Source organism: Phyllostomus hastatus, unplaced genomic scaffold, assembly GCF_019186645.2.
Source record: "Phyllostomus hastatus isolate PE091 unplaced genomic scaffold, TTU_PhHast_1.1 phas_contig_30, whole genome shotgun sequence".
NCBI classification, from domain to species: domain Eukaryota; kingdom Metazoa; phylum Chordata; class Mammalia; order Chiroptera; family Phyllostomidae; genus Phyllostomus; species Phyllostomus hastatus.
Genome location: NW_025333841.1, coordinates 5,975,382 through 6,002,423, shown reverse-complemented (window position 1 = coordinate 6,002,423; position 27,042 = coordinate 5,975,382). Strand labels below are relative to the sequence as shown.

The window sequence follows — 27,042 nt, the reverse complement described above, 5'->3', positions numbered from 1 at the left end:
TTGGAATATCTTGCTCATGCTTACATCCCTCTAAGCGAGGAATTAGAAACATTTTGATCAATAGTAACCTGAATGTGCACAAAAAGCAGATTCATCAGAATTCATAAAACTCTTTGTAGCTAATAGTATCAGTTTTGAATAAAGAAGGCTGATGGCACTTCCTACAGCTAGATGATTAATTCGTAAAGCATTCTGCTTAACTGGCACCATGTGGCTGATGACATGGCGCTGATGTAAGAGAGAGCATACCAAACGGTTAAGGGGCAAGTTCAAGAGAAAGAGCAGTCATCTTCCATTGAGAAGAAGACATTCACTTAAAAATACTGCCACGAAATTAGACCAAAATCCCTTCTACCACGAGGAATTAAGCATACCTTGAAATTCAGAAGCTCAATCTGTAACACCTGTGGTGATGTTACCAGCAGCTCATCTTGGCAATGTCAATGAACTGCTCACAGATTAACTATGAAAATTTCTGAGTCATTGAGCATTATAGCTCCTATATTTAGGTGTACTTGCACTAGAAGCAATGCAAAATCCATTTCAGTTGTTAAAGTGAGAAACGTGCCGGCTCATCCTGCCACTTAAATATCAAGTTAATATATAGCATATTCTTTATGTAATAAATGTTCAGAAAACAATAAAGGGCAGCCCTGACCACATGGCTCAGTTGGTTAGAACATTGTCCCATATACCTAAAAGTTGTGGGTTCGATTCCCAGTCACAACACATACCTAGGTTATGGGTTCAATCCCTAGTTGGGGTGCATATGGGAGGCAACTGATCAATGTTTCTCTCTCACTGATGTCTCTCTCTCTAAAATCAATAAATATAATCTCAGGTGAGGATTAAAAAAAAGCAAAAGAAAACAATAGGGGACAAAAACTGCAGAGTTGTTCAGATAATCCAAGGTTTTATCCAGGAATCAAAGCTTTGTGGCCAGCTTAAAGGTCAATGTTTTTCTAGAAAATCAACCTGAGAAGCTGCAAAGGTGTGAGATTTTATGTGATGAAATATTAAACTGTAGCATTTTAGGATTATTGAAAAACACTGTATATGCTAACACAAAGAAAAAATAGAATATTCTTTTAAAGCTTATCTCAATTCCAACCAGGTATACTAAATAATTTTAAAAATAAAGTAATAATAAGAACACTGCTAAAGCAAAAACACAAACATTCACTATTGTCAAAATGAAACCCAATGATATCATCTGCTGAACCAAAAAAAAAAAAATTCTAACAACAAAAACACAAACCTCCTTTTACTTCGGTCATACTTTTCTAATAGCTACAATCCAATAAATACTGAAAAAGGTAAATTATTAACAGCAAATGTAAACTACATTATAACAAATAACTAGGGAACAAACCTGTTGTGAGAATCCGCAGAAGAACTGGTACAAAAACTGTGGCAAAATGAAACAAAGGTTCTGGAAAAAAAAAATGAAGAAGAGGGTTAATGTTTTCACTTAAGTTTCTGAACTAAAACAGGAAACTGCTCCAAATAGTTTTAAGTCAGTTCTAAGCCCTTCTAATATCAGAATGCAATAAGTCTCTACTCTAGAGTTGTAAGGAAATAACCCAAAAACAAATGACTAATTCATATTAATACCAACTTTTGCCCTACCAAGGCAGAAAAGATCTTACTTTATGAAAACCTCTTGTTATTCTTTGTCCAGGGAAGAAATGTGATCATACAACACAATTCCCTAATGGCACTGGCTTTTAAACGCCAATTAGACCTGCAAAATCATTATAAAATATAATGACATAAAGCTGTAAGTGTGTACAGGGGAGGGCAAAACTAAGTTTACAGCTGTTCACATGGAAAAAGACATGTAGGTTATGATTAGTACAACAGCTTTATTAACTCTGTGTTTTGTGTACTCACAACTGTAAACCTACTTTTGCCCAGCCCATATTTTAAGTCAATTGATGCCATTAAAGAGCTAGGAAATTATTACAGTGTATGTTGACACTAACAGTATCAACTAATGCTTTACTGCCTTTATCACTGCCTCATCAAACAATCAACATATTGATACTAGTCATTTGTTCTATGCAAAGATGGCACTGTGGGTGACACAAAAGCAAAATGAAACTTCTTATTCCTAAGGGACTTATGATTTAGTTGGGAGAATACTGAAAACAGATTTAAAAAACATAAGCAGAGAATTCACAAGACATTAAGTTACTAGGTGTGATTCTAAATACTGAAATTAATGTCTTCAGGACAAATGATCATAACTAATAGTTTCAAATGAGTGCTATTCCTCGGGGCAGGCTGTGACCTTATTTGAGTGTCGCCTGTCACCTGTTCATGTTGTCTGTGGATTTCTCTTTGGGCAGCGCTTTCAAGATCCCATTTTTGAGCCACATCAAAAAACCAGTCTCCTTCTTTCTGTCACACAGGTACTTTCCCAGGCTGGGAGAGTTGAGGCTGTTTTAAAAAATCCAATGCATCCTCAAAGGATGAACATCTTCTAGGCTGAGGATACTTAGGTGAAATACCACAGGCTCTGGAGGATGTTCCTAAAGAAAAATGCTACCCATGTTTTGAGTAACTCCTACGGCACACGCGGCAAACACAAGGCCGGTGGGCTGAATGTGGCCCTCCCCCTTGCTTTATCCGGCACCTTGTTTCTACCTGGCGGGAGCGCCAAGCTCCTGGCCCCTAGTTAAGGGGTAGTTATATTTACACAGTCCTAAAGTTACATCCAGCCCTTTGAAGGCAACTGCGAGGCTAATGTGGCCCCAGGTGAAAATGAGTTTGACACCCCTGTCCTACGGCATAGAATATGTGTCATAGCTCCAAAGAGCTCATCATCTGGAAGGGCAACATTCAACCATATGCATCAGCTCTAGCAGAATGCAAAATATCATAGGTAGCATTTCTAGAGTCATACTTTATTCTTTAAAAAGTTCTGATGCTAGAGGAGGCAGTGCTCAGTGGGGGCTATGGGGGTGCTTTGTGGGAAGGGGAGGTCTGACCCTCCCACTAGAATGTAATTTCCATGAGAACAAGGCCCTTGCCTATCTTATTCCATTGTGGATTCTCAGGGCCTAAAACAGTGCTTGGCACCTGGTAACACATTCAAACATAACTGCTGATTGAATAGAGAAGTTAACAGTTGAATTGGATGCTAAAGATGAATCTGATGTGTTGATGGCAGAAACCTAGGTAAGGCCTTGTGTATTTTAAACAGACGAGGTGAGACAAGGAGAGACTATGGGGTGCCTTGAAAGTCAGACCAATCCTGGACAATGGAGAGTAAAGTTTCTGGAATACAACTGAAAAGTGGTTCGCTGTTTTGTTTGTTTTTTTTGGAAAAGTGGCATTTTTCAAACATTAACCTGGCTGAATTATGCAAAGTAGATGGCATGGAGAAATCGAAAGCAAGAAGACCTGCCCCGGAAGCACTCCGGCGGGGAGGCAATGGCAAACTGAAGATGCAGAAAGGCTCCTTAGATCAGCCAAAGAGGGTCAAAAATATTAGAAATCATCTTGGGGCAAAATGCAGCACAAAAAAAGGAATACTGTTAAGCCAGTAACTAAGAGATAATGGGCACAGAGATCCTACGAAGATGGAGGGCACCACCTACATAAATAATCCCCTCCCTCGGGAAGCCTCAATTACTGACTACACTAGTGAACATGAGCCATTTTAGCGCTTGTTTTGTTTTCCTGAACAGAGTATTCCTTCCATCTGGTGGCAGGTGAATGAATTGCAGGTCAAAATCTTAAAGAGGCAAACTAAGCCTCTGGAATTAGAGATCAGATGGTTGGCAGATCTCTACGGCAAATCTTCATGGGCGGTCCTACTAAGGGGAGGTAAGAGGGAATAACAACCCATCTCCATGCGGGGCTGTTAGGTTACTGAGTCTAAGGCCCGAGAGCCCATCATTATGATGTACAGAGTCCTGGAATGAAAGTACAGCTATTGTGGAAATCTTGTTCTGTCACCTCCTAGCTGGCTCCAAAGGCAAGTTATGTAAGGTCTCTGAGCCCTAGATTATACACATTTTAAATGGACATAATACTAACTGCCTCATAAAATATTTGTGAGGATTAAATAAGAAAATACTTTTGTCAACCAGTGAATTATATTACATATACTGGGCTAATTATCATTATTAATCACCACCATATTTGGCCTGGATACCAGTTGATACTGGTTGACAGGGTCTTAGCAAATCTGTAAACCTGAGGTCAAGGTTATATATTCTTTTGGAAACATAAAGTTAATAAGACCTGGGTTTCATCACAGAAAACTGACACATAAAAGCGGTTGCTGAGCTTTCCCTCCTATGATATACAGGGTAAAAAACACCGTAACTGCTTGAATCACTGAAAAATGGTACACTAACTTGATAATATATCTATAAATTGGAACTGAATTAAAATCTTTGGTAAATTGTATTCTCTGGTAGACAAACGTAAGTATGCAGGCTCAGTTTAACGTATTTTGATTGGTGCTAAAAGAAAATCAAGGTGTTATCGGGGAAACTACCTCAGTTTCCAAACATGAGGGTTTGGGATACTGCACAATAACTGTGTTTTAGATTAATATTTAATGTAGTATAAAAAGGCTCAGAATATATTAAATAAAAAGGGCAAAGTGCAAAACAGTGCGCTTTGGGGCTGACTGCTATGTTTGGGGTTTCTTATTGGAGTGATGGAAATGTCCTGGAATTAGTGGTGATGGTTGCAAGTCACAGTGAACATACTAAAAGCCACTGTACTTTACACTACAGTGAGTTTTATTCTTTGATTTTTTAAAAATATTTTATTTATTTACTCTTAGAGAGAGGGGAAGGGAAGGAGAAAGAGAAAGAAACATCAACGTGTGGTTACCTCTCATGTGGCCCCACTGGGGACCTGGCCTGCAACCCAGGCATGTGCCCTGACTGGGAATCGAACCAGCAACCCTTTGATTCGCAGGCCCGTGCTCAATCCACTGAGCTACACCAGCCAGGGCTTGCTCTTTGAATTATATCGCAATAAAAACTGAAAAAACTCATTATATATAGTATTTAAAAACAATGTATACGTACATTAATTTGTATAGACAAAAGAATAGGCCATACAATGTTACCCTTTGCTCTCTCTATTGGTATGCATTTACAGAGAACTTCAACATTTTCATTTTAGAAAAGAACTTATGTATAAAAATATTTGAGAAAAGTCACTGTTGTATAATTCTCCTTTTATTTAGAGCATTAACTCACTAGGCAACATCCTCAGAGAACCTCATCTTGAGGAGAACCATGCGTTTCACATCATCAAAAAATCAAAATCAGGCAAGATTAGCGAGGAAGGACCCAAAGGGAACACAAATAAGAACTTAACCTGAGTATATTACAAAGAAATAACACCACCACACTGAAATGGAAGAAAATGAGGGGGGGGGAGAGTAACTTTGAAAATAGTATTTGACTATACACTCCAAGGCTAAAGACAAACAGAAGTGCACACATACTACTCAAGTTAGTCAGTTTGTTTGTCCCAGGAGTGAGTTAGCAATTCTGAATTTACTTTAAATGTACTCTAGGATTGAGCAAATAAGTAAACAGGGTAAATAAGTATTCAGGGTAATGAGAACCAGGTTTCTCATCTCTGGAGAAAGGAGTCACAAATAAGGAAATGGGAAGAGCTAGAAAGAACTTTGTGGTGTTGGGTGGCATCAAAGGTATCAGTATAAACTGAGTTCACATGCTGGATTCATACTGATACCTTGGCTTCCAACTCCAACACCAATACATATTTTCCAGCTCTGTCCACTGAGAAGACCTACAACCAACCTCAGCTCAGTAGCAATGAGTACATCTAGCATCTAGATCTTGATTTTTTTTAATTTAAAAAACTGTTTATTGACTTTAGAGAATGAGGAAGTGGGAAGACGGAGGGAGACAAGGAGGAAGGTAGGGAGGGAGACACAAAGAGACAGAGACATCGATGAGAAAAACATCAATTGGTTGCCTCCCATATGTGCAATGACAGGGAATTGTACCTGCAACCTGGTTACATGCCCTGACCAGGAATCAAACCCCCAACCTTTTGTGTACAGGACAACACTCCAACTGAGCCACACCAGCCAGGACTTGATTTCTAAATATTATTTGCAAAGAAAAGAAACTAGTATTCCTTGAAGAAATGTTCAAATCTAGGGCAGGAGCAGGAAAAAATACAAGATGAGCCTAGAACATCATGTGGTACTGGAAAATAAAGAAGTCTTGAAAAAAGGTTGGGGATGGGGGCAGAGAGTAACAGGGAGTTGCTACTCAATGTGTGCAAAGTTTTCATTATGCAAGATGAGCAAGTTATGAGGTCTGCTGCACAATATTGTGCCTGTAGTTCACAATACTGTATTGTATACTTTAAAATCTGTTCAGTGAGTAGAGCTCTTATCACAATAAAATAAAAACTTAAAAATGATAGAGATATGTTGAAAGGACATAGGGGCCAAATCTATAACAATATGAGTACCAGAACAATAACAGTAATGGATTTTAACTCAGAAAAAAATATCTGTTTTACTGGCAGATTGTTTTCTCCCCACCCCACCGGGATCACAGGCTTTATGGTCCAGTAGAAGGAATAGACGCAAATATACAAAGAAGCGTATCATAGATGTCTCAGAAGGGAGTGGTCAAATGTACACAGCAGAGTCAGGAAGGGCTTCATAGTTGAAGCCATTTGTGTGTGTGTGTGTGTGACTTCTAAGGCTAACTGCCTCTTTTGGTTTTTAAAACTGAATTTATTGGGGAGACATTGATTAATAAAATTGCATAGGTTTCAGGTGTACAGTTCTATGATACATCATCTGTATATTGTATTGTGTGTTCACCTCCCCACGTCAAGTCTCCTTCCATCACTAACTGTCTGTTTTCAGGACCTGGGGATATGTGACCTTGGCTTTTTTTTAATTAACATATAATTGATATACAATGTTGTGTAAGTTTAAGGTGTGCATGTTGGTTTGATACATTTTTTTTACTGAAACTGATTACTAGCATAATGTTAGCTGACACCTCTGGCACATCACATAATTATCAACATTGAAGATCTAGAGTCTTAGCAACTTTGAAGTATACAGTACAATATAATTAATTACAATCACCATACTGTACATAAATCTGAAGAACTTACTCATCTTTCAGTGGCATGTCTGTACCCTTAAATAACATCTCCCCATTTCCCCTTCACCCCAGCCTCTGGTAACCACTAGAATGCTCTTTTCAAATGAAATTACACAGAACAAAGTTGTAGGGTCTTGGAAACACCATTTCCATCAAGTTTCCAAAGTCAACATTGTCAGGAATGAGACATACTGACCACATGTGCCAAAAATGCATAACTTGAAACTAACAGTAAGCAAATGTTAGGCAAACTCTGATGGATGGAGATTCTATAAACCACTGGCAAAATTCCAATCTGGTATGTAGGCTAATCAATAATGTGCCAATTAGCCCTGGCTGGCATAGCTCAGTGGATTGAGCTCGGGCTGCGAACCAAAGCATCGCAGGTTCGATTCCCAGTCAGGGCACATGCCTGGGTTGTGGGTTTTGGGCCACGTGAGAGGCAACAACACATTAATGTTTCTCTCTCTCTCTCTTTCTCCCTCCCTTCCCCTCTCTAATAAATAAATAAATCTTTAAAAAATAATGTGCCAATTGATATCAACTTACTAATCTTGATAACTATTGTTGTGGGTTATCTAAAGTATTAACAGGTAGCAAAACGGGGCAAAGAATATGTAAGAATTATTTCCAGTAATTTTGCCATGTCTCTGAAGTCAGAAATGATTTAAAAATTAAATGTAAAAAGTCTTTAAAAAACTACACTGGACATAATACAGGAAAGGAGATCAATTTCTGGGCTGTCTTGGCTAAAAATGATGTGCATGGTTTAGGCTAGTTACTTCACCTTCATGTATGACACGTTCATTATGTGTAAAATGAGCGGCTTAAATTATATTCATAGATACCAAACTGCTCTGAGGAACCTCTGGGCAGGACAGTGAAGTTGAGCAAGTACACAGCTCTGGCCCCATCATTTTTTAGTCAACGCAACCCTGCTTCTATCTGCTGTTACCTGTGTAATTTCATTTGAAAAGAGAATACTAAAAAGAGTAGTTTAGAATACTGTTCACAATAAAAAAGGGAACCAACTACTGATAGACGATACAATATGGATGAAACTCAAAAACATGCAAAATGAAACAGGCCAGACACAAGAGTACCTATGATTCTATTTAGTACTAAAACAAGCATATCTAATGTGTTTATTGTATAAATTATATCTAAACATATATGCTATGTATTACAATACTATATATGTTAATATAAATTAGATTAGTCATTGTTTGGGTCAGGGGTGGAGGAGAATGGGAAGGAGCACATGAGAACTTTCTGGGATGATGGACATGTTCTAGTTTTTTTTTTTTAATTTGTTAAAGATTTTATTTATTTATTTTTAGAAAGAGGGGAAGGGAGGGAGAAAGAAAGGGAGACAAACATCAGTGTGTGGTTGCCTCTTGCGCACCCCTCATTGGGGACCTGGGCCGCAACCCAGGCACGTGTCCTGACTGGGAATCAAACTGGTGACTCTTTGGTTTGCAAGTCAGCACTCAATCCACTGAGCCACACCAGCTAGTTCAACAATACTACATATATATGTTAATATAAATCAGATTAGTCATTGTTTGGGTCAAGGGTAGAGGAGAATGGGAAGGAAGACATGGAACTTTCTGGGGTGATAGAAATGTCCTACATTTGATTGGGATGGTAGTTACATGAATGTGTATACATTTGTCAAAATAGAACTGTATACAGTTTTATCCTCACCTGAGGACATCATTGCTGAGAGAGAGAAACATCGATCGTTTGCCTCCCATATGCATCCCACTTGGGCCAGGGCAGAGGGGGGATTGAACCCCAACCTAGTTATGTGACCTGATCAGGATCAAACCCTCAACCTTTCAGTTTTCAGGCTAATGCTCCAACCAACTGAGCCACACTGGCCAAGGGCAGAACTGTATGCTTTTAATGGGAACATTTTATTGTATTTCAACTATAGTTCAAGAAAGCTGGCTGAAAATTTCATCTCAAATCTCTCACATTAAAAGAAATTTCTAGCTTCTGATTCCATGAACAGATTTGTTTTAATGACCACACACTTCAGTATGAAGACAAAAGGAACACGAGAAAAGAAGGAAAAACACCATGACTAAGCTGAGCCCACGTTGGATTAAGTAGTCTTTAGTTAAATTGCAAATATGTGACCACATACCTTATAGAAGAAATATTGTACAAGGTGTGCTATTCTCACATAATATAGATGTCCGTGAGCCAACAGCAGTTTCTTTAAATGTTTAAACTTTGGAACAGAATAATCGCTATTCCTGGCTGCTTGGCGACCTTCTTTGCCTTTAATACCTAAAAAAAGAAAATCTCTATAGGGTGAGTATTTTATTGAATAAGCAAGACACGGACTTGCTCTTTTCATATTTTTAACTTGCTTACATATTCCACTTTAAATGTAGTTTAGCTTAGCTTTTGTAAGCAAAAAGTGCTTTCTTTAACAATGACAATGAGACAGCAATAAATGGTAAAACGAAGTTTAACTGGTACTTACCTATTTCTAACACAATACACAACTAAATAGAATCATTATTTTAATTATTATAAGGCAAAAATTATCTTGAGAAAAAAAAATTAAATCTCAAAATTAGTTTAAGGCCACTTAGTGCTTAATTGTGCACGGCAGCAGTCTGGGGGCAATATTAAAGCAACCCAGAGACCTGGGGTCTGTGGTCTAGGAGCTCAAAACTGAAATGTTACAATGAGATGGTGAAGTTCTTTCACTGAAGGAAACTCCCAATAGCAGCCCAAGTTTCTCTGAACTCAAGCGGCTTTAGGCCACTGCCACAATGAATAACCAATGAGTAGAAGGAAGAATTCCACACAACACAGGGTTACTTCCAAATGAGAAGAATTGGGGAATTTGGGAATCCAAACTGTAGTACAATAATTCACAAGATGGTAGTTCCATTATTTCTCCCCCTTCAAAAATAAACAGGCTTGCTGGCGTATTAGGATGGCTGCCCACCAGCAGCCTGACCAGGGGGATGGGTGGGGAATGGGACAGGTTGTACAGGAGCTGTTGTTACGTGCCAACATATTAATTCAACACTACAGCCCAAACCACCCATAAATATCACCATGCAGAAAACCAGCCAAGCAATTATCACTTCTTAGTACCAAACAGTTAAGAATCTCTCTATAAAGATATAGTGCAGCAACGTAAGCAGATCTGGCCAGGAACGGAAAAACAATACAGTTTCATGCATGCTGTCCAAGTGAGAGCTAAATGATCAATTGTGCTGCCAGCAGGTTTGGGAAATTCACTTTACTTGACTCCTGTAAAAAGATCCTCACCTTGGTATTCCTACATTCCCCCCACGGGTAGGTCGGTCTTTGGGATGGATGCGTTACATGATCATATGAGAACACTAATTCCATGAACAGTTATCATTCCCAAATTAGAATTCAGGATGAGCAACCAAAACAATCTCTGTAGAATACAACATCATGCCAGCTAAAAACAATACTGATACCTTACAGCTGCCATCTCATTAGATGTTTCTTACCTATTCCCACATGGGATTCCAAGATCATACTAACATCATTGGCGCCATCACCTATCGACAGTGTTATTGGGCTGCCTTTTAAATTCTTCACCATTCTGACAATCTAAACATTAAATACAAAAGAGGTACAGAAAAGGTCAAAGTTGAATGTGAGATTGCACTACATTACGGGTAGATGCCTCATTCACACTTGTAAATGGAGGCCACGCAAACAGGGAGTTTGTGCATGTGTGTACAACAGTCTCAAATTCTCAGAGGCAGAAGAACACAGCTTTTCAAAATACAATGCCAGTGCCCATTCGTTTCTGGTTCTGTGAATGTATGAACTATCAAAACCCCCTACTTCTTATCTATATTAAAGACCAACATGTTTCCCTCTCTTTCATTGCTTCATGTGTCCTTTGAGATTGAGTGTTGAACGCATGACAGTGGAGACCAGAAAGCTGATTTGGGGCACCATGCATAGGGCTAACAGAACAAAAGTGGAAAGTGACAGAACAATGTTTTAGGGTACCTCTTCCTCTCCCCTCCCTGATGACACTCCCACTCCCCATTGGTGCCCTTCACACCTTATTCCCAGGGGCTTATCTAATGTTAAATTATTTCACTCATGTAGCTGGCAACTACAGTTCTCCCACTGCCCATATGACTTCGCCTCTCGTATAGGTAGCTGCATTTTAAAAGGGATCATCTTAAAGGTGGTGAGATTTGCAGAAAGTAGCTGAGATATGTATGTGTAAAAAGCCTGTCACTGTTCCTTGGGTGTCTCTTCAAGGTGTTGACACAGTGTAGCTCCATGCTGTGTTCATGGTAGGCACTGAATAAAATAAACCTTCTGGTGGAGTTACTTGTGGGAAGTGTATTGGGTAAGCGGCTGTCCTCCTACTCTATGTTTTAGATAATGACTGCTTTATGTGTCAACCCTCAAAATCCCTGGGAACCTAGCAGCTTTTAAAAGCTTATATAATCCAGTAGTTAAATAATGCCTTGTAAAAATGCTGGCCTCACAATTGCTTTCACCAGTTAACATAATCAAAACCCACTGTAAACACAACTGAAGTGATTAAAAATAATTTATACAAGGCTAAACCACCCCCTAGTCTTTTCTGTAAACAAAATTCAGTTAGGTTTCATTTAGTATTAAATAGCATACCCGCAAAGCCACACAGTCAATCCAACTGAACACCAAAATGATGGTACTGTGAAATGCCAGCTTTCCTCCAATCCCTCCTCTCATCCGGGTTCTTTTACAAAACCTTATTAAGACTGTCAGAAATAATCTGTGAGTCTTTGAAAAAATTAGAGAACCCAAACTAAATTGGTTTTTTATTGGCTACAATACTGGTTAAACTAATTGTACTTGTTATACTACGTGCAGTAATGACTTGTACCTCAAGGAAGAAAAACTGCAGCCAGGAAAGGTCTAGGAAAGACAATGGAAATTATCAAGGGTGACAGCTTCTGCATGAAAATATAGATTAAAAAGATTAAAGCTTGTCCTCACAGAAAGATAAAATGCTATACGATCATGGACTATAAAATAATGAAAGATTTAGAGAGATAAACATGTTTTTTTTTAACTGACCCCCAGGTCACCTGGATTAAGAATTTCTCTTCAATCTCTAGGATAGGTTCATGAAAAAGAAATCAATATACCAAAAGCTAGTTATCGATCAACTATAACTACATGTAACTCAAAGTGCAAAACAATGTACAAAATACCAAAAAAGATACAAGGATTGGTCACACACCTTAAAAAGCATATGATGAAGTAGTACAGATAGGGAATGAATAGAAGAATATTAGGAAATTTGATTAATACAAAATAACAATATGCAATAATCTGTGCAAGGGAATATATATCAGTGTCATCTAAGTCATCCACATAAGAAGGTCTATGATCTCAGAGAAGGAAGAGGACACCATATGCCACAGTAATCAGAAGTGATTTTATAGAAGAGTGTTCTGATCTAAATCATAGGTGTCCAACACAAGGCCCATGGGCCAAATCCGGCCCTCCACCTTGTTTCTACCCAGTGGCAGCACTGAGCTCCTTGTCCCTAGTTAAGGAGTAGTTATATTTATACAGTCCTAACATTACATTCAGCCCTTTGAAGGCAATCGCGAGGCTGACATGGCCCCCGATGAAAATAAGTTTGACACCCCTGATCTATATCATAAAAGACTGTTAAGATTTACATGGATGGGGAAAAGGGGGTTGGAAGAGTATTCCAGATGAAGAAATGCCATGTTCTAAGGCATACAGCTAGATAAGTACAGCATACGCTCAGAAAATAGAGCTGGCTTGAACAGATCAGTGAGTTTTCATATACTGGGAATGGACAGGTATACCTGGGGCCAGATCGACAGGGAGTGATATTCTGAAAGTGACATGCAGCAGGATGCAAGAGGAATGGAAGAAAAAGCAAGACTGCAGGCAAAGAGAAGTTAGGTTAGGCTAGTTATAGGTGCAGTTAAATTAGTTGTTAAAGGCCTGGACTGGGAAACGAATGGATGGAAACGACAAAAGATGTATTAGAAAACAGACAGAGTTCAGTGACTGAGGTCATGTGGTAGGGTAAAGCATGAGGGAAGTCAACAGAGATTTCAAGCTTTTGAATCTAGAAACCTGGATGTACAGTACACTCAGTAGCAAATGAAAAATAAAAGAGAAATGACAGTTGGGCTCTAGAGAAGGCTGAGCTGAGGTGATGACACACCCAAGAAGATGTGTTCAGTAAGAAGCTATTGAAGTAAAGCAGAAACCCAACAATTTGGATTGGAGAAGTGACTTGAAAATCACCTATATGGCCATGACAGATGAGTAAGTGATAGCCCAGAAGAGACTCTAGTGATAGAAATACAACAGAACGAGGACTGCAGCACAGGGGGCCCCCCATTCTGGGTGGGAGAAGCAGCACTGGGTCAGGAATTCAGACACCAGCCTGAGCAATGGAGCAGTTAAAATCCAGGTGAGCAACTTGAACAACAATTGGGGGGGAGGGGTATTGCCTCTGACTAAAGGGTGAGATTTCTGCGGATCCTGTTCTGGCAGGATGTGCTTCCCCAGCTGATGCTAACCAGGGTTCTCAAGGTTGAACAAAAAAAAAAAAGCAGCTGACTGTGGTGGGGATTCAGAGTGACAAGAAAGCAGACAGTGACAATGCCCTAAGTTAGGATGGGCTGTGTTTGCGTGCGCGCATACGCGTGCATGCAAGTGTGAGGCAGGGGGTGATTTATAGATAAAGGAGAATCCAAAAACACAGCCATCCCATGGGTGTAGAGCAAGCAGTTGAAGAATCTGAAGAAGCAAGGCTAATACATATGAAAGAATACGCCACAGTGTATACAGCAGTGAAAAAGTGTGTAACCGAGACTCTAAAGTTCCTTGGATCCAGTGAGTACAAGGAAGCAAGGTGAAGCAGATCAATGTGGGCTGGAGGAGCTGAAAAGGACAGCATATTCATGTGGTCCTTGAACTGGGTTTTATTATGAATATACCATATTTTTCAGGTTATAAGACACACACCCCCCGCCCCCATTTGGGAGGCATAATGGTTGTTAATGCTGCTCTTGAGTTCTGTTTACATTTACATTGGTGAAATATTATGTTATTTATGTTATTAAATATTTTACCACATTTTTTACTTCAAAAATGTTTTCCCCTATTTTCCTCCTTTAAAACCTAGGTGTGTCTTGTGGTCCGAAAAAATACGGTGATTGTTAGGCCAAGGGGAATTCCGAGAGAATTCCAGATGAGGAAATAATGTGAGAAAAGTGAGAAAAGCTTGGAGGTTGGCATGTGGAAAGGACACAAATGGACAACAATTCACATGGGACATGGGAGTTACGGTGGACACAAAGTGTGTAGGCACACATTTAGGGCCAACACGGAGAGCCCCCAGTGCCACACTGAGTCATCTGCCCTTCATCCTGAGGGACTAGGAAACTACTGAAAGTGTCTGAGCAAGAATATATGACGAGAAAAGGAGCGTTTTAACAAGATTAATTTGGGAGTGAGGGGCAAGAGATTAAAAGGGGGATTGTGAAAGCAAGGAAACCAAATCAGTCTCTGGGTAAAGTTGTAAGGGCTTGGACTGGGCTGGAGGTAAGAGGTTTAAAAAATGGCACCAAAATGACAGTTATGACAAGAGGTAAAACCAATAGAAGGACAGGGTGACTATATATGGAGTGAAGAAGAGCAGGGTCAGCCTTGGCTGGTGTAGCTCAGTGGATTGAGTACGGGCCTGCGAACCAAAGGGTCACTGCTTTGATTCCCAGTCAGGGCACATGCCTGGGTTGTGGGCCAGGCCCCTAGTGGGGGGCGTGTAAGAGGCAACCACACATTGATGTTTCTTTCTCTCTCTTTCTCCTTCCCTTCTCCTCTCTCTAAATAAATAAATAAATACAATCTTTAAAAAAAAAAAAGAGCAGGGCCAGAAGTATTGAAGACTTAGTTAGAAAGCAAAAGAAAAAATGGCACTGGTAACAGGAATAATGAAGACATGAAACAAACTAGCCTGAAGGACAAAAATTGTAGGATCTGTTTAGAATGCTAGAATTTAATGTGGCAGTGGGGAATCCACATGGAGCTGTCTATAGGCAGCCAGAAATATGAGACTTAATGAAAAGAAAAAGTCAAGACCAGAGAAAACTGGTCATTAGAGAGAAGACAGAGGATGAAACCAAATAAAAAGACACTAGATTGCCAAGCAGGGGGATAAAAAGTCAGGACTGCGGACCATCACGGAAACCAAGGATGGCGAGTTTTAAGGAGAATGTAATTGAGAGTGTCACCTGCAGCGGAGAACTGAGCAGGGGAATGGAAGACAGCATGATGGATTCGGCAAGGAGGCCACTGCTGTCCTCCAGGCGATCCAACAGAGTAAGATGAGAAGAAAGAATGGATGGGGCTAGGGGAGGCAGCAGACACAAATACTCATTAGAGAAGCTTGGAAGGCGAGGAACTGGGCAGCCCGCTTAAAGGGAACAAGTGAAGCATAGGTTTAATTTAAATTGGTGCAAAGACTCCTCCTGGCTTTGACCACCAAGAGGATGATGCCAGGGAAGATGTAATAAGGTAGGAATGGCCCTTTGAAGAAGAAACAAAGAAAGTAAAGTGAACATCTGTGCATGTGTAATACAACTCCCCTGAATGGAATAGTAATTAACATCCAGTCACCTGTGCTTTCTGCAACGGTGCCATCCGGCAGCAGAGCACTGCAGTGCACTTCATACAAATCTGTAGGAAAATGCTTTTGTAATTGTTAGAACTGGAGTCTTGACTAGAATTTAATATGAGTGACAATGTGGAGCCATCGATGATCAATCCATATTCCTGATGGTCTGTCCATGCTCTGAAAAAGAAAAATAATGCTGCATTTGAATCTATTATACACTTCTATTTAGGACCCCGATTTCTTTTAAACTACAAAGAGAAGGGTCATACATGAGAGGCATCATCAATCCGCTTCCTATAAATTCTAAAGAAGCAACTGTCTCAATTAATGGCACAACAAAGTTTTCATCAAATGTTTGATATTCAAGCTGCCTATACTGATGATGTTAAGTTCTAAAAGATGTAAAAATAATGAACATCTAGCGGTCAGTCTCCATATAAGAAACTGAAAGTGAGCCCTGGCTGGTGTGACTCAGCCGGTTGGAACATTGTCCTGTAGCTGAAGGATCCTGTAACAGAAGGCAGCCGATCGATGCTTCTCTCTCGCATTGATGTTTCTCTCTCTCCCTTCCTCTCTCTAAAAACAACAACAAAAATGTCCTTGCGTGAAAAAAATTTTTTAAAGTCCGTTAAAAAAAAAAAAAGAAACTACAGGTGAATTTTGGAAATACAGATTAAACTCTGATATGAAGACAAATCATTAATCAGTCTAAAAACTCCTTAACACTACAAGGAAAAGACAAAATGGCTTTGGGGTATACAGTCACAGAATACCTTTTCCTAATATTTTTTTCCCGAGTGACATAAACCATCAAGTTACCTGGCTTCTCAAATAAGATGAAGTACCTAAAATATATGGTGTTTATACCATATGGTGCTATAGGTTCCTTAAGTATCATTTTATACTAGGTTAGTGGTCTTCAACCATAGCCTTCCCATTAGAATCATCTGAGCAGCTTTAAAAAACTGGCTATGGCTAAGGTCTATCCCCAGACAAATTAAATCAGAGTATCTTGGGAAGGACTCAGCTATACATAGGTATGCTTTAAAAAGCTCAGTAGGTGATTCTCATGCACAGCCAGGACTAAGAGGTATTAGGTACCGGGAGAGAAAAATGTAACCAGTGCCAAGTATTTAAGAAAAACATTTGAGGGAAAACTTCCAACTGAGAAAATTCTACCAATTAACATGTTGTTTTTTTTTTACAATGAAGAAAAAAATAGTGATTAGTCCATATGAGCTCAGGAAATCCAGGGTGCCGTTTGAGAACCACTATGGTGAAAATATTAGACACAGCTTGATCTCATCATTATAGATTCATTTGTCTAACTTGATGGTTCTCAAAGTTGAATGTTTAGAGGAATGTTGTTCAAGTTTCTGGGACTCTTGCAGATTCGGATTCAGCAGGTTTGTGGTGGGATATGAAATTCTGTATTCCTAACAAGCTTCTGGTGATCATGGAGCTGCTGTTCTTGGGACTAAAACTTTGAGTAGCAAGAGCCTAATAAGCCCCATCTTCCCTTTAGTCCATATTTCTTGGGTGTATACTGCTAATACCATAACATTTTGTACTTATTCATATTTTCCTTCATAATTTTATGACCATTTTTTCACTAATTAAAGCAATTAGCAAACATGTGTTCTTCTTTGCTCCCCCACCCACAGAGCTAACTTCATGTGCAGAAAACAGTGGCTCAATAAGCAAGCAAGCAAGCAATATTGTCAGCATCCACTTTATCTACGCTATGCAGAAGAATGAAAAGAATTATTAACTAATCTTTCCTTGGAGAACAGAAAAGGTCCTTGTGGTGACAGAAGCATATATGATAGATGATACCCATCCAAACAAGATATAAAATAGTCAATATCCAATGACTGGCATAATAAATACACAGGAAGAACAGTGGGTTCTTTGTCAGCTGTAATATCTGAAATGGAACTTCAAAAGACAGGGCAGAAATTGGTGGGGGGAGAGAATGTATGCCGTGTTGCACCAGGAAAACAAGTTGAAAATGTCACTTGAGGCCTTAGATGCAAACTGACTCTGTGGGTCATGGAGAACCACTAAAGGTTTCTGAGCAGAGACATGGTATATAGTCAGTACTTTACATTCAAGGCCCATTTGGCTGGCGAGGGGCTAGAGGGATTTGAGGCTTGAGTCGCTATAGACCTGATGGGGAGCACGAGTGGTGAAACTGGGGACATGAATAAGGCTCAGTAGCTGGTCTGAAGTGGAAGGGACAAAGGAGTAGAAGCTGGACAAGGTGATTCTAGGTCTGACACCTATGTGAGCTGGGGAAAGAGGGAATGTTCTGAGCCGGTGAGTGAAGTTTTCCATAAGCCCTGGCTTTCATAAAAGTGCCCCAGAGCAGCTGAATGGTGCTATGGACTGAACTGTGTCCTGTACCAAGTCCTATGTTGAAGCCCTTACCCGCAATGTGATGGTGGTATTTGGAGATGCAGCCTTTGGGAAATATTTAGGTTTAAATGCTGAGGCCTTTATGATAGGACCAGTGCCCTTATAAGAGAAAAGAGACACCAGAGCTTCCTCTCTCTCTCTGCAAGCTAGAAACAGGGACCACACCAGATGTGAGAAATTAGTTTCCACTGTTTAAGCTACCCAGTGATAGCCTAAGCAGACTAAGACAAATGGACAAGTAAAATGCATGTATTTTGGACTGCCTTTGTAAGTATCTCTGGCTAAAGAAAGGACACATTACTCATAGGCAATTAATAAAAACCTGTTTACTCTCATTGATACCCTAATACCAGAACAACAGCTGTTTCAGAATTGGCCGTAGCCTCAAAAATGTGGGCTATTCATCTTTAAAGTTGGTCTAAACATGAAAGATGAGAAAGCAGATATTGTTAAAGATACAGCATGGGCTCTGGAACTGGACAGACTTGTTCCATCCCTTATTAAATAGCTTTGTCATCTTGAATTAAGTCATTTCATCTCTCTGAGCCTCAGTTTCCCTATCTAAAAAATGAGGAAAATAAGATTGCTTTACTGGGTTGTAGTGAAGATTAAATGAGAATAATTATATAAAGTGGCTAACATTGTTTCCAGAGCAAAAAGCATGCTCAAGAAATGGAAAATAGTATTATCTAGGGGGTTCTTTGAATTTAGTGCAGGTACATCCTGTGGCAATCCTGAAGAGGAAACCAATATGTTTATGGCCAAGGTAAATCCCAGTAATTGGTTTAGGCAAGGCTAAGCCTTGGTTAGTGATATGTATAGAAAAATACATCACTGAATTAATGTGGATCAGTGGCTTTCCTTGAGATTCTTAGGTCCCACAAGTTCTTCTGAAGTAGCTAGTTGAAAGCAGAGTTGAAGTGTCCATGTTAACAAGAATTTGGTTCCCTTTGGAATTCTGGGGCATGAATATCCACACAGAAAATGACTCCAGGGTCTCAAAATACAGGGAAACTATTACAAAGACCAGTTGTATTACATTCAGTTTAAGAGACTGTGAAAAGTAGCATTTTATTTCTTAACATGGACCAGGCCAGAATATCAATGCTAAATATCCAGACCCTAAACATCGAGAATCTGAACTAGTCCCCTAGACTTTGACAGGTTCAGTGTTTTCTTTGAAATTAAAGGTAAGGTTGAAAGTGCCAATTAATGTCAACTGGGCTGTTAGCCACATCCTCAGGGCAAGATTTAAGTTACAAGGATAAAACACCTGCAAACACAGTATGATGAAAAATGGAGCCTCCTGCATAAGCACCTGTGATTTACATCTGTACCAATGTCTAAATAAAAGAAACTAGCCCTGGCTGGTGTGGCTCATTGGCTTGAGTGCCAGCCTGCCGACCAAAGGGTCGCTAGTTCGATTCCCAGTCAGGGTACATGCCTGAGTTATGGGCCATGTCCCCAGTAGGTGGCACGTGAGAGGTAACCACACATTGATGCCTCTCACCCTCTCTTTCTGCCTCCCTTTCCTTCTCTAAAATAAATAAATAAATAAAAAATCTTTAAAAATAAATAAATATAAGAAACTAATGCAATTTCTTACTTTTTAAGGTTTCTAGTACTTTTAGGAAATTCATGCACCAGCTTCTTACGATATTCTATCAACAATTCATGTAATCGATCTTCTTTCCTTTCACTTTCTTCAATGGTTTTTGTGGTCAGTTCCAAGAGTTCAGTGCTGGTTTGGAAAAGGCGGCAGGCATAGCAGGTGGATCTGGCTGTCTCCATCTTATCCCCAGTAAGCACCCAGACTTTTAGACCTGCTGCATGCAAAGCTTCAATGGTTTCAGCTGCTTGATCTTGTAGCCTGGAGCACAAAGGAAATCTTGTTATTCTCAAAAACTCCTCACAGGGATTCTGCAAGAAGGCTTATTAAAGAGAGTATGTTCACAATTCACAGCATTTCTAGAGTCTAGGCATGTTATCACAGTTGGTTTTCTTATATATCCTCTACTCTGGGTGTGTTTTCTCTGGCGTAATTTTACTTATTAGAGTGAAATTCAAACAATGAGGTTTGGAAAAATTCATGACATCTCTTGATATAACTGGTATCCTATGGCAGAATTAAGAATCATCATTCTTAGCTAAAATGTTCAGAAACTCAGCAAGCATTCTTATTCATTGTCACATTGGCATATTACATTATATTTTACATCTCACCACACAAATACTTAACATGGTCCAAAACAGAAAGGGCCAAAGATGTTTTAATGAGATATTGAGGGAAGTTAGTGAATCCCATCTCCAAGCAGCTTTAAGATTAGGAAAGTGAACCATCCTGAAAGAGAATTTAAGCATAATTCTGAAAGGCAGTGATAAAAAGAGCATGATGCTTTCTTTGAGTTCCTTTTGGCAAGAGAATAAAAATGAAATTAGACTAAATGAATTTCATTAGAATTTCAGTAGCTTCCAATGTGGCTACATGCATGTTTGTAATTTTTTGTTTGGTTAAGTCTCACAATTTGCACTTATAATTTCTAAAAACAAAAAAAAATCTTGGACTTCCGGCCAAGATGGAGACATAGGTGGACACACTGTGCCTCCTCGCACAACCAAGATAGGGACAACAATTTAGAAACAGAATAACAACCAGAACTTCCAGAAAATTGATCTGAATGGAAGTCGGATAACCAAGAAGTTGAAACAGACACGTTCATCCAGACTGGTAGGAGGGGTGGAGTCGGGCAGCCAGGCACGGGCTGCGGCGCCAAGAGCAGAGAGCACTGGGACTGGGCACGAAAGGCATCCGGGGTGCGCAAGACTGCTGCGGGTGGACCCTGAGTGTGCAAGCGGCAGCTGGCAGACCCAGTGAGGCAGTGATTGTAAAGCAAGGCAGTGCACGCAACCCAGGATCCCAGCGCTGGGAAATAGAGCTTCAGGACACTGATTGAGGACACCTGTGGGGGTTGAGGCACAGGGAGAGACACCCAGCCTCACAGGGGAGGTCCTTGGAGGGTCCCACCGCGTGCACAAGTCCACCCACATGGGAATTGGCACCAGAGGGGCCCAGTTTGCTTGGGGGAAGCAGCAGAAGGGACTCAGGTCCCACGGAGAATGGAGCAACTGCCATTGTTCCCTCTTGACCCCGCCCCCACATACAACCGTCACAACCCAGCAACTGGAGTGCCCAGCCCTAGTGAACACCTAAGGCTCCGCCCCTCACAGTAACAGGCATGACCAGACCAGAAAAAAAAAAAGAGAGAGAGAGAGAGAGAGATGGCTCAAACGGAAGACCAAATGAAGGCCCCACAACCCATCCTTTTAAGCGACTGAGAGATAGCCAATGTATCAGATGCACAAGTCAAAACACTGGTGATGAGGAAGCTCACAGAATTGGTTGATTTTGGTCGCAAATTAGATGAAAAAATTAAGGCTACAATAAGTGAAATGAAGAAAAATATACAGGGAACCAATAGTGATGGAAAGCTGGGTCTCACATCAATGGAGTGGACCAGAAGGAAAAAAGAAACAACCACACAGAAAAGAATGAACAAATAAGAATTCAAAAAAATGAGGAGAGGCGTAGGAACCTCTGGGGCATCTTTAAACGTTCCAACATCTGAATTATAGGAGTACCAGAGAGAGAAGAAGAAGAGCAACAAGTGGAAAAGTTATTTGAACAAATAATAAAGGAGAACTTCCCCATTCTGGCAAAGGAAATGGACTTCCAGGAAGTCCAGGAAGCCCAGAGAGTCCCAAAGAAGTTGGACCCAAGAAGGAACACACCAGGGCACATCATAATTACATTAGCCAAGGTAAAAATGAAGGAGAGAATCCTAGAAGCAGCAAGAGATAAGGAGACAGTTACCTACAAATGAGTTCCCATCAGACTGTCAGCTGATTTCCAAAAAGAGACCTTATAGGCAAGAAGGGGCTGGAAAAAAGTATTCCAAGCCATGAAAGGCAAGGTCCTATATCCCAGATTGCTCTATCCAGCAAAGCTTTTATTTAGAATGGAAGGGCAGATAAAGTGCTTCTCAGATAAGGTCAAGTGAAAGGACTTCATCATCACCAAGCCCTTATTACATGAAATGTTAAAGGGACTTATCTAAGAAAAAGAAGATAAAAAACATGTATAGTATAATGACAGCAAACTCACAATTATTAACAATCACACCTAAAACAAAAACAAAAACAAACTAAGGAAACAACTAGAACAAGAACAGAGCCACAGAAATGGAGATCACATGGAGGGCTAGCAACAGGGGAGTGGGAGGAGGAGAGAGGGGGAAAAGGTACAGAGAGTAAGTAGCATAGATGGTAGGTAGAAAATAGACAGGGGGAGTGCAAGAATAGTATGGGAAATGTAGAAGCTAAAGAACCTATGACACATGGACATGAACTAAAGGGGGAGAATGTGGGTGGGAGAGGGTGTGCAGGGTGAAGGAGGGAAATGGGACAACTGTAATAGCATAATCAATAAAATATACTTTCTAAAAATACCCTAAAATATTAAGAGTGTAAAATTTTCAGGAAGATCATTGCTGAAGCCCTACAATCATGTCTGTCAGAGCTCAATCTATTAGTTAAAGAAAATCATTTTAAAGTATGCAAAAACAAGCTCTACTCTGTTAAACCAGGTTACAATGAACTCTCATGTTATTTGCGCTACCTTGAATTTCCTTTCTGCTCATCTCTGTCAAAAATTTCACCCATTCTACCAGGCACCACCCCAGGTCAAATGATGCCTCCAGCACAAAGCTCCCTACACATAATAAGACTATTTCATAAATATCCACGTAAATGGATGGCTTCGTAAATATTCACAAGACCATAGAGATGTCTGATTCATTGTTCTAAGGCACAAATATTTAACTTGAAAACCACTCTACCAACAATTCAAAATCTGGTGTGTAGATATGCAAAATGAAACATTTCAAAACTGGAGATTAGTTACCAATCTGAACAGATACCCCCCTAAATGCCTGGTCATTCAAATAATAAGAATGTCATCTTTAGTTACTTGTCTTCCACTGCAGTGGCTCCAATTAAATTCATGTTTGTCTCAATATCATCAAAAATCTTTTCCATTTTCTCTTCTCTGTCTTGTAAGGCCATTTTTGCCTCCATGAGCTGTCTGTCAATTCTTTCATAATCATCTGGAGCAATTTCTTTGAAGGCTACACAAAGTGTCCGATACCCATCCTAGAAGCAAAATAGGAGACCTCTAGTTATGCACATATTAATAGAAAAAAAAACCACTCTCTTTAAATACTCTTGCTTTACCACACAAAAGAAATTCTGACACATTTTTAGTTTAAAAAAAAAAGAATTACAACTATAAAGGTAACGTTCAATTAGGCTCAAAATAACAAAATAATTATCTCTGGGGGTGAAAATAAAAGCAGAACGTAATACAAAGATTCTTGAAAAGTCTTGAAGGCTGCAAATTCTGAAAAGAAACTTGCTATAGGATAATGTTTTATATTAAGAAAAACAATATTACTAAAGCCCTAAATCTAAAAATAGACCATAAATATAAGCTAAAATCCACACAGATATTTGAACAGCAATCCCATAAACATAATCATCTCCAGCGTTTCTCTTTCTATTTCTCAGGGGTAGGGCTGTACGCTCACCATTGCATTTCGTTCCACATGGGCTTTCGTTGGCTCAATTTCATGATTTTGCACCCTGGGGAAAACTGCTGAGTCTGCTCCTTTACAAAAGAGAAGTACATCTCCTAAAATAAAGAACCAAAGTACTTGACTTAGAATTTGAAGACTGGTAGTGGGACTTTAATAACAGAATAACTATTAGAGTGGACGTTCCCACCCAGCTGTTATATGAGTATATCCTGAGCCTGCCTTGCAATGCTCCCCCAAATGGAAGGAGACATCTTGATCTTTTCTCTGTCGGGACAATATTTACCACCTCTTGAGACCAATATGGACACAAGTAATAACTCACAGTTGACAACATGCACCTCTGTTAAAATATACTTCCTTCCAGTGAATCATGAAAGACTGTGCTTGTGTCAAGAAGCTGCATCTGAATGATCTTTGAAAATGCTGTCAACCTCGATTTATAGAGCACATGTGATCCAACAAGATCAAATCATTTTACTTAATTTTTTTAAAGATTTTATTTATTTTTAGAGAGAGGGGAACAGAGGGAGAAAGAGAAGGAGAGAAACATCAATGTGTGGTTGCCTCTCGCGCACCCCCTACTGGGAACCTGGCCCACAACCCAGGCATATGCCCTGGCTAGGAATCGAACTGGCAACCCTTTGCTTTGCAGATTGGTATTCAATGCACTGAGCCACACCAGCCAGGACTCACTTTAAATAATTATACAAATTAGCTTTTAAAATAGTAGCTTGATCGTTTTTACCCAAAACTTGAGAATACCTTGGTAGAATGGTAGTACAACTATAGCTTGATATCAGTCCATGCACCCTGGAAAGTAGTCACAGTTGAGCATTAAGAAAGAAACTTCATTCTTATAAGGCAAAATGCTGAATTCAACAATTAAAAAAAAAAGTGTAGCTCAGAGGTCAAGGCCCCTGACACCTTACCCTTTGCAGTAGAATGCATGTATGCATGTGCACAGGTAAAAACAGCCAGTATATCAAATATTAAGTGTTTTTTATTTCATTTTCTCTCACACATCCAAGTTGTTTAAAAGCCACAAAGCAAATTCCACAATGACATAATGTAAAGTTGGATGTGTTCCCTGTAGAGCCTGTCTGTATCTTCCCATCCTCACATTACGGAATATGCAACAGATTGAATACTAGAAATTAAATTACTAGAAAAGTAATCAAGGCTATTTTGGAAGAAACCACCTGGAAACACACACACACACACCCCCCACAGATACAGAGGCTTCTGAGAGCCCACAAATGAAACAGTTCTCCCTATGAGTCATGCTGAATTCAACCACCAACCACCCTGATTCCTTCCAAAGATATGGTGGGGGGGCCTGGGATGATGGTACTGTTTCCCTTGCAAAGGGCAAGCTTCTTTATTCTGTCAAAGAGGCCAGAGTGCTGGGGTAAAATTAGAATGCCCTTTGCCATTAGATGAGCCCTTAGTTATCTTTAGCTCATCGGCTTCCAGGGAATGTAAAGCAGTGTGGAATGAGGAAGGTCAGGGAGGAATAACCAGTAATTCTCTATACTCAAGAACTTCTGCCCTGGCTGGTGTGGCTCAGTGGACTGAGCACTGGCCTGCAAACCAAAGGGCAGCCAGCTCAATTCTCAGTCAGGGCACATGCCTGGGCTGCAAGCCAGGTGCCCAGTAGGGGGCGAGCCAGTGGCAACCACACATTGATGTTTCCCTCCCTCTCTTTCTCCCTTCCCCTGTACAAAAATAAATAAAAGCTTTTAAAAACAAGAAAAGAAAAAGAACTTTATGGCTAGTAACCACAATCCCCACAACTCTACTGGTCTGATGCATATAGACATTATTGGTGACTGGTACATGGAACAAAAAAGTCACCCTTTCAGTTCCTGTTTGGACAACCAGGACTGAGGAGTCGAGTTCAGTTTCTAAGAAAATGTACATGCTGTCATACCAAGGGTTCTGCCACTGACAATCTGGCAAGCTGAACATATGTACTTACTTACATAAATACATTAAGGCCTATACGAAAGCTACTGCTTTGCCTGGTGTTAGGTAATCATAAACTACTACTGAAATGTTTCCTTTCTGGAAGTTGTCAACATAAACATATAAATCTAAAATGGAAAAAGAGAAGTCACATTTTAAAAATACAGACCTGCTTGAGTCTTCACAATGACACTCATACGACGGCGGACAGAATCAAAATTTAAGGTGTGAAGAAGTTCGAACCTTTATAAGAAAAATGAGAAAAGTAAAATACCTAGAGCACATTGGGGAAAAATAAAACACTAGAGAAATATTCAAACATCTTAAATGAACAGAGCTCTCCTCTTGGGGTAAGGGATGCTGGTTAAGTATACAACTGGTGATTTCCCTTGCATTTTTGGAATTTCCCAGCAGTTAGAACATGCTGTCAGAGGACACCATTGTCGGTAAGGGGTATCTGTATCCTCTTGCTATAATATCAACAGTCGTAAGGAGAGAGTAACTACAGAGGAATGGGTGACCATGAGATGTCCCACCAAACCATATCTGAAGAGGTCTAGAAATTGTCTCACCCTGCCAATTACTTTAATCATCTATGGAATGCTAACTATGTGGCAGGCACACTGCTAGGTGCTGGAAAATAGACAGGAATCTGCCTGAGGCCCATCCCTCAAAGAGCTCCCCATATAATAAAGGAGTCAGAGGGTCATGAGATGAGTACCTCCCAGTCTGCCAAATACTGTTATAAAGGAACTCACAGGGGAGAAGACATCCGAAGGAAGGCTTCCAGGAAACAGTTGTATCTGAGCTGTGTTTTCTCCAAGGGAGGTGATGAAGAAAGGGTAGCACGGCATACTGAGAGAGGGAAGCGCATGTGCAAAGGCACGGGAGCAGCACAGCACATGGACCATGGGAAGGAGGCTATAAAGCAGTTCACTGAGGCTTGAAATCTCATTGATAGGGGAATAGTAAGAGAGCTAAGCAGGGGCTGGGAAATGAGAACACTGGGATTTTATCGTAAGAGCAACAGGAATCCACTGAAGAGTTTACACAGTGGAATGATATGATTAGATTTGTGTGCGATGGCTGAGTTATATTAATCAAATGAAAGAATGCAAAGGGGTAAAAATAAGAGTTAATTATTAACAAAAGGTGAGGAAATACTTTTCTTGAA

At 39.9% G+C, this 27,042-nt stretch overlaps 1 protein-coding gene across 2 annotated transcripts in view; it reads right to left on the bottom strand.

The window, feature by feature from the left end:
* The window catches only part of ATP11C (ATPase phospholipid transporting 11C), a 184,949-nt gene that overhangs the window by 32,297 nt on the left and 125,610 nt on the right, over nt 1–27,042 (bottom strand). For both annotated transcript variants that reach the window (XM_045839388.1, XM_045839387.1), the window contains exons 16-23: nt 26,038–26,111; nt 23,895–23,998; nt 23,279–23,460; nt 19,859–20,122; nt 15,837–16,011; nt 10,655–10,757; nt 9,295–9,440; nt 1,373–1,432 (exon numbers count right to left, since the gene is read on the bottom strand). In XM_045839388.1, coding sequence (XP_045695344.1) covers nt 1,373–1,432; nt 9,295–9,440; nt 10,655–10,757; nt 15,837–16,011; nt 19,859–20,122; nt 23,279–23,460; nt 23,895–23,998; nt 26,038–26,111 — 1,108 coding nt within the window. The remainder of the gene's footprint in view (nt 1–1,372; nt 1,433–9,294; nt 9,441–10,654; nt 10,758–15,836; nt 16,012–19,858; nt 20,123–23,278; nt 23,461–23,894; nt 23,999–26,037; nt 26,112–27,042) is intronic.